General features: G+C 40.7%; 2 protein-coding genes across 2 annotated transcripts in view; one reads left to right on the top strand and one right to left on the bottom strand.

Annotated features, from left to right (window-relative positions):
* The window catches only part of CFAP61 (cilia and flagella associated protein 61), a 313,628-nt gene that overhangs the window by 285,817 nt on the left and 10,080 nt on the right, over positions 1 to 17,731 (bottom strand). The window contains exons 3-6 of the mRNA XM_063659455.1: positions 9,397 to 9,547; positions 6,031 to 6,107; positions 5,153 to 5,220; positions 4,793 to 4,919 (exon numbers count right to left, since the gene is read on the bottom strand). Of these exons, the coding sequence (XP_063515525.1) occupies positions 4,793 to 4,919; positions 5,153 to 5,220; positions 6,031 to 6,107; positions 9,397 to 9,547 (423 nt within the window). The remainder of the gene's footprint in view (positions 1 to 4,792; positions 4,920 to 5,152; positions 5,221 to 6,030; positions 6,108 to 9,396; positions 9,548 to 17,731) is intronic.
* CRNKL1 (crooked neck pre-mRNA splicing factor 1) overlaps positions 15,962 to 17,731 on the top strand; it is a 28,095-nt gene continuing 26,325 nt past the window's right edge. Inside the window, exon 1 of the mRNA XM_054466962.2 lies at positions 15,962 to 16,069. The gene's annotated coding sequence lies outside the window, so the exon portion shown is untranslated. The remainder of the gene's footprint in view (positions 16,070 to 17,731) is intronic.

The raw sequence follows: 17,731 nt of genomic DNA, 5'->3' as shown, positions 1-17,731 counted from the left end.
TGGTCAGGCCGTCATGGACCAGGCAGCCATCAGAAAAGAATGAAATTGATCTCTAAAGATGATAAATGATGAGATGCTATGTTAAGTGAAAAATATAATTAACAGAACATATGATCATGGAGATATATATATGTATATATGTAGAGAGAGAGAGTGCATGTATGCCACTATACTTGTGTGTGTATAGTTACATACATAGAAAAATGAAAGAATAAGTTTTACTTTTAAGAGTTTTATGATTTGAAACTAGAATTCATTTTATTAAATAAACCCATCTCCCAAAATAATTAGTGAATGGCATAAAAAAATGAGAGATTTTAAAATGAAGATAAAAGCATAACAATTGTTACACTACTTACAAGATCCTAAGTAATTAATTTGTGGAGATTCTTGTAATTTAAAAACTGCCTACTTGTAAATACTTTGAAGGTAATATTTCTTTAAAAAATATAATTTCCTGAAGGACAGTAGGGTCTATTTGCCTCCACTGACACTAACAAGAGACACTTTATAAATCAAGAATAAAAATTTGAAAGGCGTGAGAGAACCAATTAAAAATGTCATTTCACACACAAAATTCCATTTCTTCAGACTGCCTTTGGCTTGCATTAGTATTTGTATCATTATCAAAGGGTTTTATAAAGAGAGGATTATTTAGCTATTAATAAAAAGAGTAATGAAAGATCATTTTATATGAGGAATTTTCTTCTCTCAAACTAAATTAGGTAGATAATATGTATCTGAAGTTAATCTGCTTCTTGGTGAACTTCGTTAAGAGACATGCTGCCCTGCTCTCAGAATGCCAATAAAATGCTCCACGTGGATAGGAAAAACGGGATCACATTACACTGTTTGCATAATGTTCAGCATCTGCACGTAGGTTTCTGGCCTCCCTCTCTCTGCTTCCCTTCAACACAAAACTTCTCTAAAGAGCAGTGACTTTCTCCAGCAAAAAGGAAAAAAAAATAGCAGTGACTATTCCTTTGTTTTCACTTCCTTACCTCCCATTTATTCCGCTCACTGCAATTTGGCCTCCTCTGTGAAACTCTGCCCTTCAAGGAGTGACAAGACCACACCCCAAACCAAGAGTTCAGAAGTAGGGCACTGGTTACTGAGTGGCAAGGTTGGCACAGAGGAGCCAAAGGCATGAGCTTGAGAGAAAACTGAGGACTAGGTCCTGAGGAAGGCAGAGTTCAGAGTCATGAAGAACAAGAAAAAAAGAGGAGAAAAAGAGCAAATCAGGCTGTGGGTTGGGGAGAGGCCAATGTCTGGGCAGGAGGGCCCCCTTCCTCTCATCCAAAGTTCATTTGATTTTTCTTTAATAGATACGGAAGCATCCAAGTTACCTATTTTTTCTTAAATGAGTTTTGGTAATTTGTGTTTTTAAAGGAGTTGGCCCATTTTTATCTAAATTGTTGGATTTATCGACATTGAGTTATCTGTAGTGTCCCCATATTAATCTTTTAACGCCTGTAGGATCTGTAGTGATACCACCTTTTTCATTCCTGATACTGGCAATTTGTCTTTTTTCTTGGTCAGTTTGGCTGGAAGTATCAGTTTTATTCATCCTATCTGTGCCTTTTTAAATTGCCAAATCTAATGCCTTCTCTTTTACTTAAATAATTTCATTTCCCTGCATCTTTTGCCACTTTATGAGTCTTAATTTCTTCTGTGTTCCTCTCCCTCTCTTCTAGTTTTCTTTTTTATTATTCATAGCTCATTTTCATCTTTCAAAGTTCTGCCCTGGTCCTGTGCTTTTTCACTGTACAATCTCCCCCTCAGCAAGACAATCTCCTTCGTTTCATGATCTTCCCACTTACCGACAAACTGACAACTCACAAACGTGTATCTCAAACCTGGCTTCTCCCTGTTTCTATTTCCTACCTTCTCCTGTCCATTTAAATCTATTATTTCTACTTTCAGTTAATGAAAGCACCATTTCCCCTAAACTTCAAAACCCTGAATTACCATAAACTCCTCATCCCTCAACTCCTCCATCCAACTGGTAGCCAAGCGCTACTCTCTAACATGTCTCTCTGTATCTATGCACCTGACCTGATCCTTTCCCTACCATGTAAACCAAAAATAAAATTCTAAGTTCCCCCAAACCAATGGAATGGACTCCTCCTCTCAGCCAAGGGTATTCTAACATAAACCTGAAATACCAGTTCAGCGCATGATGGGATTGGGTGGTCGGTCATGACTCACTATACTTTCCCTTTGGAATTTAGGCACATTTGACCAGGATTAACATGAAAACAGAGACCTTAAGAATGACAGAACAGACTCTGTAGGAATAAGATACAAACATGACAGCAGGGTAGGCCCTGAAATAAATTGAAGTGTTTTACCCCAAAATATATTTCTTTGATATACTTTGAAATGGCCCTGCAAAGCTGTCTCTTCTGAGAAAATTCTACATTCTGTGGTGAATCCCCTTCCCTTTCCAGGCATTTTTCCTGATCCAAGAGAGAATTAACTAAGAGTTGGGCATATTTTTAAGTCTGATAAAAAATATTTACAATCTATTCTCTCTAAAGCCTGCTACCTGGAGGCCTCATCTGCACAATAAGAACCTTGGTCTCCACAACCCGTCTTAACCCAGACACTCCCTCATATTGATTCCAGGGCTTTAGATAAACCCTTTCAATCAACTGCCAATCAGAAAATCTTTGAATCCACCTATGACCTGGAAGGCTCTTCCGTGCTTTGAGTTGTCCTGTCTTTCCAGATTGAACCAATGCACATCTTACATTTATTGATCTGTGTCTTATATCTCCCTAAAATGTATAAAACCAAGCTGTAGCCCAACCACTTCAGGCACATGTTCTCAGGACCTCCTGGGGCTGTGTCAAAGCCCTGGTCACTTGTATTTGACTCAGAATAAATCTCTTCAAACATTTTACAGAGTTTGACTCTTGTTGTCAACAACCTGGATCTCTGTGACCTGTCGCTGCTAGAATTCCAGCCTGCGTCATGATCTCCATGATCTTGGTTTCTATCTCTATCTGATTCCCATCTCTGTGGATGCTTTTCACCCATTTTGTATATCACAAAAGTGTAATCAGCAGTACTGTATATGCTTTTTGTTTCTAAGTCTGCCTTCACTCAGCATAAACCTTCTGAGATTGATTCATGCTACTATATGTAAATGGTTCATTCCACTGAATTGCTGAGTAGCATCCACTGTATGGATGTACCACAGTTTATAAGGGTAAACAATATTAACTGGTCGATGGACATTCAGAGGGGTGTTTTTGGGCGGAGGAGCAGTTGTAATGAAGCTGTCTTCATCTCTCTCTGTGCATCCCGCTTCTCAGCTACCAACATGACAGTTAACTGAAGATGAGTCTCTCCCCACCACTTAACTCTAAGCCCCTTTGTCATAATAATATTTAATATTTCTTGGGCCCTTACATGTGGCAGGAAGTGTGCTAAGTGCTTGATGTTCATTAGCTCACAATCATCACAATCTTGGGCTGTACACAATACGCTTACACCCACTGACAGAGGGAACTTACACCCCCGCAGAGGTCACGTTCCTTTTGTAAGTTAACCCACCTGGTGAGCAGGAGGGCCAAGATCAGAATCCAGATCTACCTGATGCCAGCGTTACAAACTCTTAACAACGATGCCATACTACTGCTACGTGCCTGGTAAATCATAGGCTCTTACTTTTATAAAGTTTTTAAAACTTTTAAAATACTTTTCTAAAGAAAGTCAGCATTCCTCAAACACAGCAATGGCTGATCCCAAAAGATACAATTTATTCTTCACTGATAAGCCAAGCAACCACCTCTGTGAGATGATTTCATAATGCACTCTTATTTCTAAACAGCCACTCTACATTGCTCATGGTTTTGTGAGTCAGAACTCTGGCAGGGCTCAGCTGGGCATCCACACTTGGGGTCTCTCATGTGGCTGCAATCAGATGTCAGCTGTGCTGTAGATATATGGGGCTCACCTGGGCTGGGCATCCACAATGGCTCACTCACACAGCGGGCAGTGGAAGCTAACTGTCAGCGGGAGCCCAGCTGGGGCTGTCAACCACTCCTCCCCTTGTGAACACGTGGCTTCTCCAGACTTCTTACATATGGCTGGCTTCCTCCAGAGCAAGCATCCAGAGAGAGCCAGGCAGAAGCTTCCCAGCCTCACAAGTCCCAGAGCATTCCTTTGGCCACGGTCTACTGGTCAAAGCAGTCACAACCCATCCAGCTTCAGGAAGAGAGGATGGAGCGCCCAAGGCTTGAAGAGAGGAGTGGCAAGGTCACATCAAAGAGGAGCCTGCAGGGTGGAAGGTAGTGTGGCAGCCATCTTTGGAAAACACTGCCACAGCCATCTCCCTAAGACTGCTGGACTTAGGGCACCTGAATGGTAGAGACTTTCAATTTGGAAAACCCCTCTTTGGGGTCAACGGCATCGTTATCCACTGAATGTCGGAAAATAGGTGGGTTTTACCAGGAAAACTGAATAGGCAGGTTCATTTTTAAGCTTATTTTATTTGAAAGTTATCTTACTGGTGTGGGACCTAGGATTGTGTGTTTTCAGAAACCCCTAAGGAGTCAATGCATAATGTTATAGCCAGATAGAACCAAATGAGTATCATCAGATAGTCCTGCAAATAATGTCATTAAGGGGAACCATAAAGATATCCAAATGAAGTAATGCTTACGGGTATTGTAAAAAATTTTGATCTAAGTTATAGTCACTTAGCATTGGTAGTTTAAAGAGTCTTGGGAAGATGACTGTCCCAGTGAAGCTTAGGTCACACAAGGCATGACTCCAACTGTACCTGGCTTTGCGAACATGCAGCTGAGGATAGTGGCTGTGCCTGTGACATACATGCACTGCAAAGTCTTCCTCATATGTCAGACACGGCATGTTCCCCACTTGGTCAAAAACAGTTATGAGAGTTGAGCCTAAATCACAGAAATAAAGAAACATGTCCTTATTTATCAAGAAATAAATTTGGGATGTCAGAACAAAATGTATTTTCCATTGTAAATTGTGCTTTAACTGTTCTAATAAAATATGCACATGATACATTGAGGACGTGGAGACCATTCTCATTTCTCATGCCCCAAAGCACCATTCTGGGAGTGAATTTTCAATGTTTGCTACTGGGGACCACAGGTGGTTGGGAGGGCCTTACCTAGGCTCATGTAGGATGGCACGATGAGAAATATGAAGTGCAGCTCTGGCACTGCCTTATACACGGTTCTGGTGAGGAAAGAGAGGGTGGGGCAGTGTTAATAACAAAGCAATCCCATCAGCTGGCACTTTATGAAGACAAATGCTGTCGCTAAAAAGGTGAGGTGTTCCTAAATCCACATGGGCTCCTTTGCTCCCCACCTGCAATGGCAAGAAGAGCCTCAAGGCAATTTCTTTTTCTTCTCTACTTTTCCTTGGGTTCTAAAGGGCCCCTTTTCTATCTGTCCAATGGAGGCAGAGAGAATAAAGGGTGCCATGTTCATATGGCACACCAGATTTCTGCTAATATTAACCTTTGACCTGGCATCTGGACGGTCTGGTGTGACATTACAAAGTGACTTGAAAGCTGTGACCACCACCCCCAAATGTCTGTGCAGGCTGTCACAGGCTGTCAGAGACACATCGCCATGACTCGGTAGCCCTGCTGGTCATTTTCCATGCATCCTATTATTCAGGATGCTTTGAAGTCTGTCATGTTAATAAACATTTCTAAAGATAAGATGAAGAAAAGCAGTTTTTAGAAATGTCCAAGCTTGCGACACTTAATTCTTCTCCTACTCCCCTCACCCTAAATCCATTTCTTTAAATTACTGCACTACCTGTTTGCCTCAAATGATAACAGCGTGCAGAATGGACAATAGATTCAAAGAACTATCTTCTTTCAGAAATATCATTGCTATTCAAAGTAAATATTTTAATATGGCCACAAATTACAAGCAAATTAAACACCCCAAAGAATTTCATGTCTTTTAAAAAATATTTCAAAACTATCCACACAGTCTCTTTCATGTTCACCACTGCACGGCCATATCCACTCACCGAAGAATCTCTTTGCAACAGCCAACAGAATACTCATCCACGGCCACAAAGAGGTGCATGAACAACGTATTCAGGGGCTGCAGAAGAAAAGAGAACATGGATTAAAGGCTGAGTCAGCATTCGGGCTAGGTCAGCGCAGGGTGGAAGGAGGGTTTCGGGGCATCCACAGACACAGAACAGCCTGGCATTTAGGGTTGATATTTTATGTCTAAGTGATGCAACACCCAGGCGACATTTGAGCTGTCTCACTGACTCTGTTTGCCGCCTTCTGTCCTCCTCACTCAGAATTATTCAAGGAAACAGGGACTGTAAATGAATCCAGAGTGCCCGCCCTTCCTACTGCCCTCACGAATGAGCTGTGGGCAGGGAAGAGCCTGCAGGGGAGTGAAATCGATTATTAACTCAGTAGTCTTGTCCTCAGGGGTGTCTACGCCAAGTGAAAGACAATCACCCTTTTCCCGGCGCTCTTGAGTCAGCAGCTGCTGCTCTATTCATGTGACAGGAGGGAGAGATGCTCTTATGAATTTGAAAAATGGAAGGCAGATGCCACGTTCAGAATCCATTGGCTTGTTTTGTTCAACATTCCCAGAGTCAGAATCAAATATTACTCTTGGGATCCAGAAAACCTGGGAGCTGAAAATTCACAGTAGTAAGATTCTAACGAGACTTTCCAGTTAAATCTTCCAAGTTTTAAAAGAGCTTTGTCTCCTCCTTCTGAGACTTTTAATAAAGTCTGAGCCTAAATAATGAGTAAATGGTTCAAACATCCACACATTGGTCCACTCAACTCGGTACCCCTGTGCTTATGAACAAATCTTCAAATTCTGGAAATAGTGCAGATGTGGACTGGCTGACTGGTGAGGGTGGTGCTGGTACCTATATCAGGACAGCATGGGTGCTGCCTAGGTTTCTTGTTTTTTGAATAATTTTCTGGACAGCTTTGTGGGACCAGTGGCACTTCTGTGTGCCTTGTCCCCACTTCTGTTGGATGGTGTGTGACTCAGAAGCACTCGGAAAGAATTGTATGGTGACTAAAAGCGCAAGAGGAAAACCATGTTTTGATTCATGAGCTTGAAAACTCCCAAAAGGCAAACAACACAAACCCCAAAAGTCCAGATAACGATGACGACGACATGATATCAAGTACTTGCTGTGTATTCACTCATTTAATCCCACAATAATCTCACTCAACATCTGCCTTACATCCTGAATAGGACTAGCCTCAGGAGCACATGGCTTATTACTTGCTTGATTTGTCTACCAAATTCTCTCTTCCATCATAAATATTACAATGCAAGATTTATTCTTTAGCTTTAAGATAAAAATCATTACTTCAGCTGCAAATACCCCTGGGATAGGTAATAACTACATTAAGCCTTAAGGCTCTATACTGGTTACATCCAGCAGAAAAGTAATGCAAGCCACAAATGTCATTTCAAATTTTCTAGTAGACACATTAAAAAAGATAAAAATAAACAGGTGAATTAATGTTTAATATTTAATTTAATATTTAACCTAATATATTCAAATTAGTATCATTTTAACAAGTAATCATTATAAAAATTATTAATGAGATATTTTACACTCTTTTTTTTCTACGAAGTATTTGAAATCCGGCATATTTTATACTTATGGAACACCTCAATTCAGACTAGCTACATTTCAAGCTCTTGTTAAGTTACGTAAGGCTGGTGGCTACCACATCGGACAGCTCAGCACTATACTGTCATAGAAGACAGCTTGAAAAGAAACAAAAAGGACATGTGTTTATGAATAAGAGTGTTAATTTATAATTTTCAGAAAGGTAAAATCATAACCCTAATGCAAATATAAAATAAACATCTATCAGAGGTTTATTCAACTTCAACTCATCAATTAATGAGGCAACCAGTGAGATGATAAAAATGATTCTTTGCACTTGAAGAGCTGGATACTTCAGGTGATTTACTAGGAAAAGGAAAGAATAAGATTGCTGGATTAGGCCAGGTGCAGTGGCTCACACCTGTAATCCCAGCACTTTGGGAGGCCGAGACAGGTGGATCACGAGGTCAGGAGATCGAGACCATCCTGGCTAACATAGTGAAACCCGTCTCTACTAAAAATACAAAAAAATTAGCCAGGCGTGGTGGCGGGCACCTGTAGTCCCAGCTACTCGGGAGGCTGAGGCAGGAGAATGGCGTGAACCTGGGAGGCAGAGCTTGCAGTAAGTCGAGGTCGCGCCACTGCACTCCAGCCTGGGTGACAGAGTGAGACTCTGTCTCAAAAAAAAAAAAAAAAAAAGATTGCTAGATTAGATACCAAATAGGTCACATCCTGTAAGACAATAAACCATAACCTTTGAGGTTAGCTCTTTCCAGACAGGAATTCTTTACATCCTAATGGACAAAAATCAACAGGCTAATCACCATTCCTACAGAATTGTAAAACAGGCTACTCAACCAAAGGTGCAAGCATTGGACTGAAATAATCTTTTTGGTCTATTTCCAAGTTTGCGATAATTTTTCTGACAATAGTCCTTAGGTATACAGGGTGGCAGGGTAGGAGAGAGCACAAAAGATGAGGGGAAGGCACCATCTAGTGAAATAAATGCTGAATAATATGCTTAGGGGTGTGTGTATGTGTGCACATTCACACACATGTACGGGGGGTGAATTCACTCACACTCATTGGGCATTCCCTTTCCTTCTGACATCAGGGCTCTGGGGACATGCTGCAGAATTCCACCACAAGGCCAGGGTGCTGCCCAGAGTTGCAGCCTCTGGCACTCCACAAAAACTGGGGCCTGTCTCTGGCCTGGCTCTGGCAGGCTGCATGCAGGGAAAGCTCAGACTTGGCATCAGGTACCCAGGCCAGACTCCTGGGAACCACTAACCTAGCTTCTGTTGGCCGACAAGTTGTCATGTGTCAGCGGCTAGAAGACATCAAATAAGCCAAGGTCCATGAGGGCACTTTGAAAATTATAGAATGTGACAGAAGTCTGAGGCTCTGCTGTCATGATTACAAGGGCAAGTGTGTAGATGGCAGGTGCTCTCCGAACATATCAATGACCTTGGACACTGATGCCTGGAGAACAACGTGAGATGTGGAAGCATACGTTTGACACTTCCACTAATTCCTCCCCCACCCTCATTAGTGGAGCATGATCCAGGCCTTGCCAGCGGCTAGCCAACTTGGCTACTCCCTGCCCTTTCCTATCCCCCCGGCACTACTCTCAGCCCTCTTTTCCTCCCCACCAGCTCCCTTCACTTTTAACTGTCATGATGTCATATACTGCTCAGTCCAAAACTTGGAAAGACATAATTACAAACACAGGACTTCCCCTCAAGATTCAGGGTGTTCTAACAAGCATTGTATGTGATTTCTTACTGTGCATGGGATGTCACTGTCGAGCTCCCGGAACACTGACACCCAGTCATCCTGCTTGGCAACATTCCAGTTGGGGTAGTCCAGGAAGGTGGCCTGGGCCATGATCTCCTCCTTGTCATTGCAGAGGGTAACAGCAAGGTTGGCCTTTTCTCTGCAGAAATGATTAAAATTGCAAACATGAACAAGATTACAAAAAGTGAGGTGAGGACGTCATTTTTTTCCCTCTGGCTACTGAAGCTCAGCAGCCACTGCATGAGGACTGATAATCTTTGGAAAAGGTGAGATGATATTGCAGCCACTTTGGGATACATCGTTCAGGACAAGTGGTGCTGTCAACTAAACTTGTATTCAAAATGACATTTCATTAGAAAGGTATTACATTTATGATATCGCGTATCTACCATCTTTCCCTTGGAGACTGACTAGGAAGATATTTGACTACACAGTTTTCCCTATCCTCTCCATGTTGCCAGTACCACTGTGTTTGGCCTAAACATCTACGGTTAGGGTGGCCAAGTGTCTCTCTTTGCCCAGGACTGGGAGTGCCCAAGATATAGGACTTTCATGGCATAAAAAAAAATGAAAGTCCTGGGCAAACTAGGATGAATGGGTCACCTATGCATAGCAGTAAAGCTAATAGTCTAGCTCCATCTCAGTTACCATTCTCAAGCAATTCCTCCAAACTGTGAGTTCATGTCCCTGGGCTTACTGATTCATTCATATGGAATCTGGGCATCTGGAATATCATCTGACCCAGCTGCAGAAATGGGGACTCTCGGGGGTCTTGCTTAAGCTAAGGTAACCCAGTGAGTTAATAAAGCGAAGAGAGGAGAAGCAGGCCTTCCAGTCTTATTCTGGTGGTTGTCTCAGAGGGACTATCTTGACAATCCCTCCCAACTGCTACCCCGTCTTGTGGCCCATCAAGGCAGCAAGACTTAAAGACACTTAAAGGCAGCATATAGTTTACCACCCCAAGAACCATTTGTGCATAAACTTAAATGCATTTTTTACTTTCTAGTGAAATGAAATCTACTGGCATCTTAAGTTGGAGGAAGAAATAGTTAAACATTCACTCAAAACACAAAGACGGCAGCAGTTACCCATGTTCCTTCTTGAGGAGAACAGGAAGAAGCAAGCATGTAACTGGAGGAAGAGGCGGAGAGGAGATGACAGGAGGACAGAAAGTGACATGGGCTTTCCAGTTATGTTTTTATCACAGAAGGAATACACTGTCAGTGCAGACAAGAATGAGAAAATCTAAGCAAGAAGAGAAAAAATAAATAATTTGGAAAATCACTTTTAATCCCACCTTCCATAGATAACCAACCACTGTCAACACTTTGGTTTCTGTCTCTCCAGACTTATCTTTTCGTGAGGGTAACTATATGTTGAAATGTACATCGTGTATTTTTAAAACTGGAATCTGGCCGGGCGCGGTGGCTCACACCTGTAAACCCAGCATTTTGGGAGGCCAAGGTGGGCAGATTACTTGAGGCCAGGAGTTCGAGACAGCCTGGCCAACATGGTGAAAATCCATCTCAACTAAAAATACAAAAATTAGCCGGGTGTGGTGGTACATGCCTGTAATCCCAGCTACTCAGGAGGCTGAGGCAGAGAAATGCTTGAACCTGGCAGGCAGAGGCTGCAGTGAGCCGAGATTGCACCACTGCACTCCAGCCTGTACGACAGAGCGAGAATCCATCTGAAAAAATAATAATAATAAATAATAATAAAATAAAAATGGAATCCCACAACCTATACTATTTGCAGCCTGCTTTTTCCCACTTGACAGTGTATCCTTTTACTAGAGCAGTTCACCAAACAGCAGTCTCTCACACATATGAACTTCCTGTACTTTTTTTCTTTAAATCAATTTACTTTGAGTTTAAAATTTTAATAGGAAATATACATCACTACCATAAATGGAAAACCAGTATCTCTTGGTATAAATAAAAGGTAAAGGCCGGGCACGGTGGCTCACACCTGTAATCCCAGCACTTTGGAAGGCCAAGGCAGGCAGATCACAAGGTCAAGAGTTTGAGACCATTCTGGCCAACATGGTGAAACCCTGTTTCTACTAAAAATACAAACATTAGCTGGGTGTGATGGCACACGCCTGTAGTTCCAGCTACTCGGGAGGCTGAGGTAGGAGAATGGCTTGAACTCAGGAGGCGGAGGTTGCAGCAAGCTGAGATCGCACCACTACACTCCAGCCTGGCAACAGAGCAAGACTCCATCTCAAAAAAAAAAAAAAAAAAGAAGGTAACTATAAAAATAAAGACGTAACATTTAAAACAAAAAATTTTTCCTGCATGTAGCAAGTGAAATCCCCCTGGGTACCACCAGATGTACGGGCCTCTTTGGGAAACCTTGTGCTGGTGATATCAATCTCAGTGCCTGCAGCCACTGTCCCTTCTCAGAGGAAGTTGCAGCAGCCACATATGATCACACTCCTCAGCCACAGGGGAATGAAGCAGGGCTGCTCCTGGTCCAGGGGCCCCATACAAGCACTGGCTATCAAGGAAAGGAGGCAGTAGACTGTCCCAGGTTCCTAGAATACAGTATCCACACAGGGCTCTTTAGCACACGGATGCAGCCCCACAACTTCTCACTGAACCCTTCACTTCCGTCTACCTCTAAGTCATCTCCCTCCAGCCCTTGGTCTTCTGGGCTCCTCTGCCCCAGACTCCCAGAGTCATGACCTATGGTGTCAAGCTGAGAGTGCTCCCTCTAAACCAGATGAGAAAATGCACAAGACGCCGTACACATCAGCTCTGACGGTAGTGGTGATGGTAGGGAGGAGGAAGTGGGCAAGAATTTGGGACAGCGCAGCCACCATCCCCTCGGGGAAGCAAAGAACAATGTGTTCCTGGAATCCAATTCTAACAAAATGCATTTATCCATGGGAACCTCAGGATGGTGGTTGGGTCCTATAGTACAATTAGCACAATACTATATACCACATAGACTTTAAAGATTCAGTATGCTTTTGTGGGTTGGCCTGGGAAGCCAGCCATGAATTACTTTGTTTCAGTGGGAAAATGCACTACAGTTTACAAATAGCTGACTGTAAAAAGTAACTTTTGTAGCATTATCCTTTTACGTATATACTTTTCACTTATTACCCCTTAGCCACTAGGTCCTCCATAGCACAGATGAAAATCACCATGGGAACAAAGGAAAAGAAGAGGAGGAAAAGGTAGAGGGAGAAGGTAGGTATATATATATAATTATATATATTATATAGATATAATAATATAAATATATAAAAATAATATAAATATTATATATATATATTTGTTTTTTGAGACAGAGTCTCGCTGTGTCTCCCAGCCTGGAGTGCAGTGGCGCGATCTCGGCTCACTGCAACCTCCGCCTCCAGGGTTCAAGCAATTCTCCTGCCTCAGCCTCCTGAGTAGCTGCAACTACAGGTGCCTGCCACAACGTCTAGCTAATTTTTGTATTTTTAGTAGAGATAAGGTTTCACCATGTTGGCCAGGATGGTCTCGATCTCTTTTATTTATTTATTATTATTATTTTTTTTTGAGACAGAGTCTTGCTGTGTGGTCTCGATCTCTTTACCTCATGATCCACCCACCTCGGCCTCCCAAAGTGCTGGGATTACAGGTGTGAGCCACTGCACCCGGCTGAGAACGCATATTTTTAAATGTTGGATTTTAAACTGTTCTTTGTAATACGCCAAATCCAAACTGAAGGAGCCCTATTAACACACACACACATACACACGTATGTCACACAAAATGGAAATCAGAGCTCTTTTCATTAGAGCAATGCCTCATTTATTCAACTGCTTTAGGAAATTTTCCGAGTATAGCCAAAACTTATTTTTTTTTTACAGTCAGATGTTATAAATTTGTTTATAATATTTTAATGTGGTATAATTACATGCAGTGAAACGATTTTGTGGGTATCATTTAACTAATTTTAGAAAATAAATACATCTTTGTATCACATCCACCCCCTCCACACATAAATCAATGTTTATATCATCACAAAAAGTTTCCTAATTTATCACCCAGTAAACAACCCATTAAAATAATGTGGACTTGTTACTATCAAATCATATTAGTTTTCCTACTCTGGAACTTTATTTTTATTTTATTTTATTTTTTATTATACTTTAAGTTCTGGGATACATGTGCAGAACATACAGGTTTGTTACATATACACGTGCCATTGTGGCTTGCTGCACCCATCAACCCGTCACCTACATTGAAATTTCTCCTAATGTTATCCCTCCCCTAGCCCCCACCCTAACAGACCCCGGTGTATGATGTTCCCCTCCCTGTGTCCACGTGTTCTCATTGTTCAACTCCCACTTATGAGTGAGAACATGCCGTGTTTGGTTTTTTGTTCCTGTGATAGTTTGCTGGGAATGATGGTTTCCAGCTTCATCCATGTCCCTGCAAAGGACATGAACTCATACTTTTTTTATGGCTACATAGTATTCCATGGTGTATATGTGCCATATTTTCTTTATCCAGTCTATTATTGATGGGCATTTGGGTTGGTTCCAAGTCTTTGCTATTGTGAATGGTGCTGCAATAAGCATACGTGTGCATGTGTCTTTATAGTAGAATGACTTATAATCCTTTGGGTATATACCCAGTAATGGGATTGCTGGGTCAAGTGGTATTTCTAGTTCTAGATCCTTGAGGAATCACCACACTGTCTTCCACAATGGTTGAACTAATTTACAGTCCCACCAACAGTGTAAAAGCATTCCTATTTCTCCACATCCTCTCCAGCATCTGTTGTTTCCTGACTTTTTAATGATCGCCATTCTGACTGACGTGAGATGGTATCTCATTGTGGTTTTGATTTGCATTTCTCTAATGACCAGTGATGATGAGCATTTTTTCATATGTCTGTTGGCTGCATAAATGTCTTATTTTGAGAAGTGTCTGTTTGCCCACTTTTTGATGGGGTTGTTTTTTTCTTGTAAATTTGTTTAAGTTCTTTGCACAAAACTTATTTTCTTTATACTTGATGGAAATCTTAGAGAAACAGCACTCGCCTTTTCTGCTTGATTTAACAACAGCATCACCGAGAAACCTCAGAGTTTCCACACATCCATTGCTCACAAAACTGCAGCCTGGGCACAGTTCTGTCCCCGCTGATCACCACTGTGCTATTTGCACTGGACGCAGGTGATTCTTTCAGCCCTTTCCCCGCTCATCGGCTGTGCCCAATCTGCTCATTTTCTCCCCTAAAATTTAGCTGGATTTTTAGGTGAGATCAGTTTTATTCATTCCTCTATTTCTGTAACTGAATGGGCAGTCAATAAAACAAAACCAAACACACAGACCACAAAAGAACCACCTTTTTTTTTTTCAAAATGTCTATAAAATAAGTCATTAAGCCTTGCAGTTGACTTGGCCAGGGGACAGGAGTTGCCTAATATAAAAAATGAAACACTGTGGGCTTAGTAGCAGCTGTTTTGGAAGCTTCAGGACATCAATGAAAATTTAAATTTGCTTTTACTTCTGAAAATACACTGCCTTCTAGGATAGGCTGCAACCTTTTCAGTTATAAAGATTCCATTTTAACTCTTTTTTTTTTTTTTTTTTTAAATGTTTGGGGTCTTGAGCAAGGGGAAGGCTGGAATTACTGAGATAGGAAAAGTGTGGGAAGAGTGGACTGAATGCAGGTAAAGATCATGCTAGGTTCCAAGTGCCTACTAGGTATCCAAGGGTTGGCATTCACCAGGAAGCTGGATAAATGAATTTGGAATCCAGAAGGTTCTGTCATTGATGTCAGATGATTTTCACATTTATATCATAAATTCATCCAGAATTAATTTTTAAGTTTTCTACTACATGAGGTTGGTTATTATTTTCTTTCCCATGTGAATAACAAACTCTCCCAGCACCATTTATTGAGTGGCACATCCTTTCCCCACAAAGCCATCAACAAATTTTCATATAGGTATGGGTCTGTTTCTGGGATCGCTATCCTGGTCCATCTGTCTTTTGTCAATTCCCTCCAAATTACCACACTGCCCTAATTACTATACCTACAATGAACCTTTAGTTGGCAAGACTCTCCACCTTATTTTTCTTCCTTCAGATTACCCTGAACCTTTGCTTTCCCACACAAATTTAGACTTATTAAGCTTGACAAATAATCTTGTTAGGATTTTGATGGGGGTGGAGAGAAACTAACTTTATGATTTGAATCTTCCTGTCCAAAATGTGGTCTACCTCTTGGGAAATACCATAGTCCCCCCACTTCTCCGTGGTTTCATGGCCCACAGTTTCATAGTTAATTGTGGTCAACGGCAGTTAGAAAATGCTGAATGGAAAATTCCAGAAATAAACAATCTATACATTTATAATTGCATGCCATTCTGAGTAGCAAGATGAAATTACATGCCATCCCAGCCCGTCCTGCCCAGGAAATGTCCAGCAGATCCACACTGTAGATGCTGCTGCCCACGAGTCACTTAGTATTAGATCTGATAACTGCCCTCTGTTACCAGATCGACTGTCATTGCATCACAGTGCTTTGGTTCAAAGTGCAACAGTAGTGATGCTGGTAATTCAGATACGCTGAAGAGAAGCTGTAAAAGCCTTCCTTTACACGAAAAGGTGAAAATTCTCAACTTACTGAGGAAAAAATAAACTGTATGCTGAGGTTGCTAAGATCTAGGGTAAGAAGAAATCTTTAATCCGTGAAATTGTGAAAATGGAAAAAGAAATTCATGCTAGTTCTCCTGTCGCACCTCAAACTACAAAAGTTATGGTCACAGTGCATAGCAAATGCTTAGTTAAGATGGAAAAGCCGTTACATTTGTGGGTGGAAGGCATGAACAAAAATGTGTTCTGACTGATAATCAGCTGTGGTACAACCCTCAGTTTCAGGCATTTACTGGGGGTCTTGGAATACATTCCCCTCAGATAAGGCGGGGTGGGGGGGTTACTTTATTTAGGCTTTCCTTAATGTCTTTCAATAGTTGACAATTTACCCCATAATGAGCTTGGAGTTATTTTGTCAGTTTTATACTAGATACTTTATATTCTTTGGCAAGGGTGTAAATAGAAAAATGTTGTCTGTTCATTGTTAGTATATAAAAATGCAATGGGTTTTTTATTCAATGATTTCATAACCAGCAATTTTAAACTTCTGTATTCATTCTAATTCATATTCCTTCCAATTTGCTAAGTAGAGAATATATCACCTGCAAAAAATGACAATTTTGTTTCTTCCTTTCAAATCCTAGTACATTTTATTGCTTTTTCTTTCCCTTATTGCAATAGCTAGGATCTCATGACAACAGGCATCCTCATTTATTATACAGGGATTCTTTCAATATTTTATCATTACATATGGTGTTTGTTAAAGGTTTGTATACATATGAGAGTCATCTTATATTCTTATTTTGTTAAGAATTATTACTAAGAATATTGCATTTTATCAAATGATTTTGTCTTTGTTTATTGAGATTATTAGATTTTCTTTGTTAATTTGATGAATTAGACTAATCAATTTTCTACTATTAAACCAATCTTGAATACCATGATCAGTTAATCATAATCACATCTTTTTAGTTCATTATTAGATTCCTTTCCTATTTTTTTTTTGGAATTTTTACATCCATGTTCATGAGCAAGGCATGAATGTTAATTTCATTTCTCTTTCTATGTAAGATTGACCATTAACTTTCCTTTCTTGTACTGTCTTTGTCTTATTTTGATATCAACATTACGCTAGCCTCATAAAGTGAGCTAAAAAGTATTCTCTGTCTTTCTGCTTCCAAGAACATGTATTTATTTGGGACATACACAATCCCTGAATGTTTGGTAGGACTGCTTGTAAAGGCAGTTGTGCTGACCATTTTATTGGTGGGAGGATTTAAAACTAACGATTTAATTTAATGGGTTTCTATCATTTCTTCAGTTGATTTTAAGAATCTCTACTGGGACCCCATATTTTCAAATTTAGTGGCATGCAGTTTTTTTAATACAGGTCCCCAATCCCTTTAAATCCATAAAGCCCTAAAAACTGGAAGCAGCAAAATTGGACTTGAAGTGACAGGAGGTTACTCTACAGTCTTGATCCCATATATAAAATATTCTTACATTTTTACCACAGATATCCTAACATGTGTAATTATGGGAAATCTCTCCAGCCCTTGTGGGTGGAATTCAATAATATTTCATCAATGAATGAAACCAATTTTTAAAATTCTGCTTTCTGAAACACAACTAGTCACAAGGGATTTAGTTAAAGGATTGCGGATCTATAATACCCTTTTATTACCTGCTTAACCTCAGCAACATTTGTAATTATGTCCTTTTCACATTACTTTGAA

This window comes from Pongo pygmaeus, chromosome 21 (genome assembly GCF_028885625.2).
Source record: "Pongo pygmaeus isolate AG05252 chromosome 21, NHGRI_mPonPyg2-v2.0_pri, whole genome shotgun sequence".
Classification (NCBI taxonomy): domain Eukaryota; kingdom Metazoa; phylum Chordata; class Mammalia; order Primates; family Hominidae; genus Pongo; species Pongo pygmaeus.
Note: the sequence above shows the minus strand (reverse complement) of the source record. Positions and strands in the feature narration are given on the sequence as shown.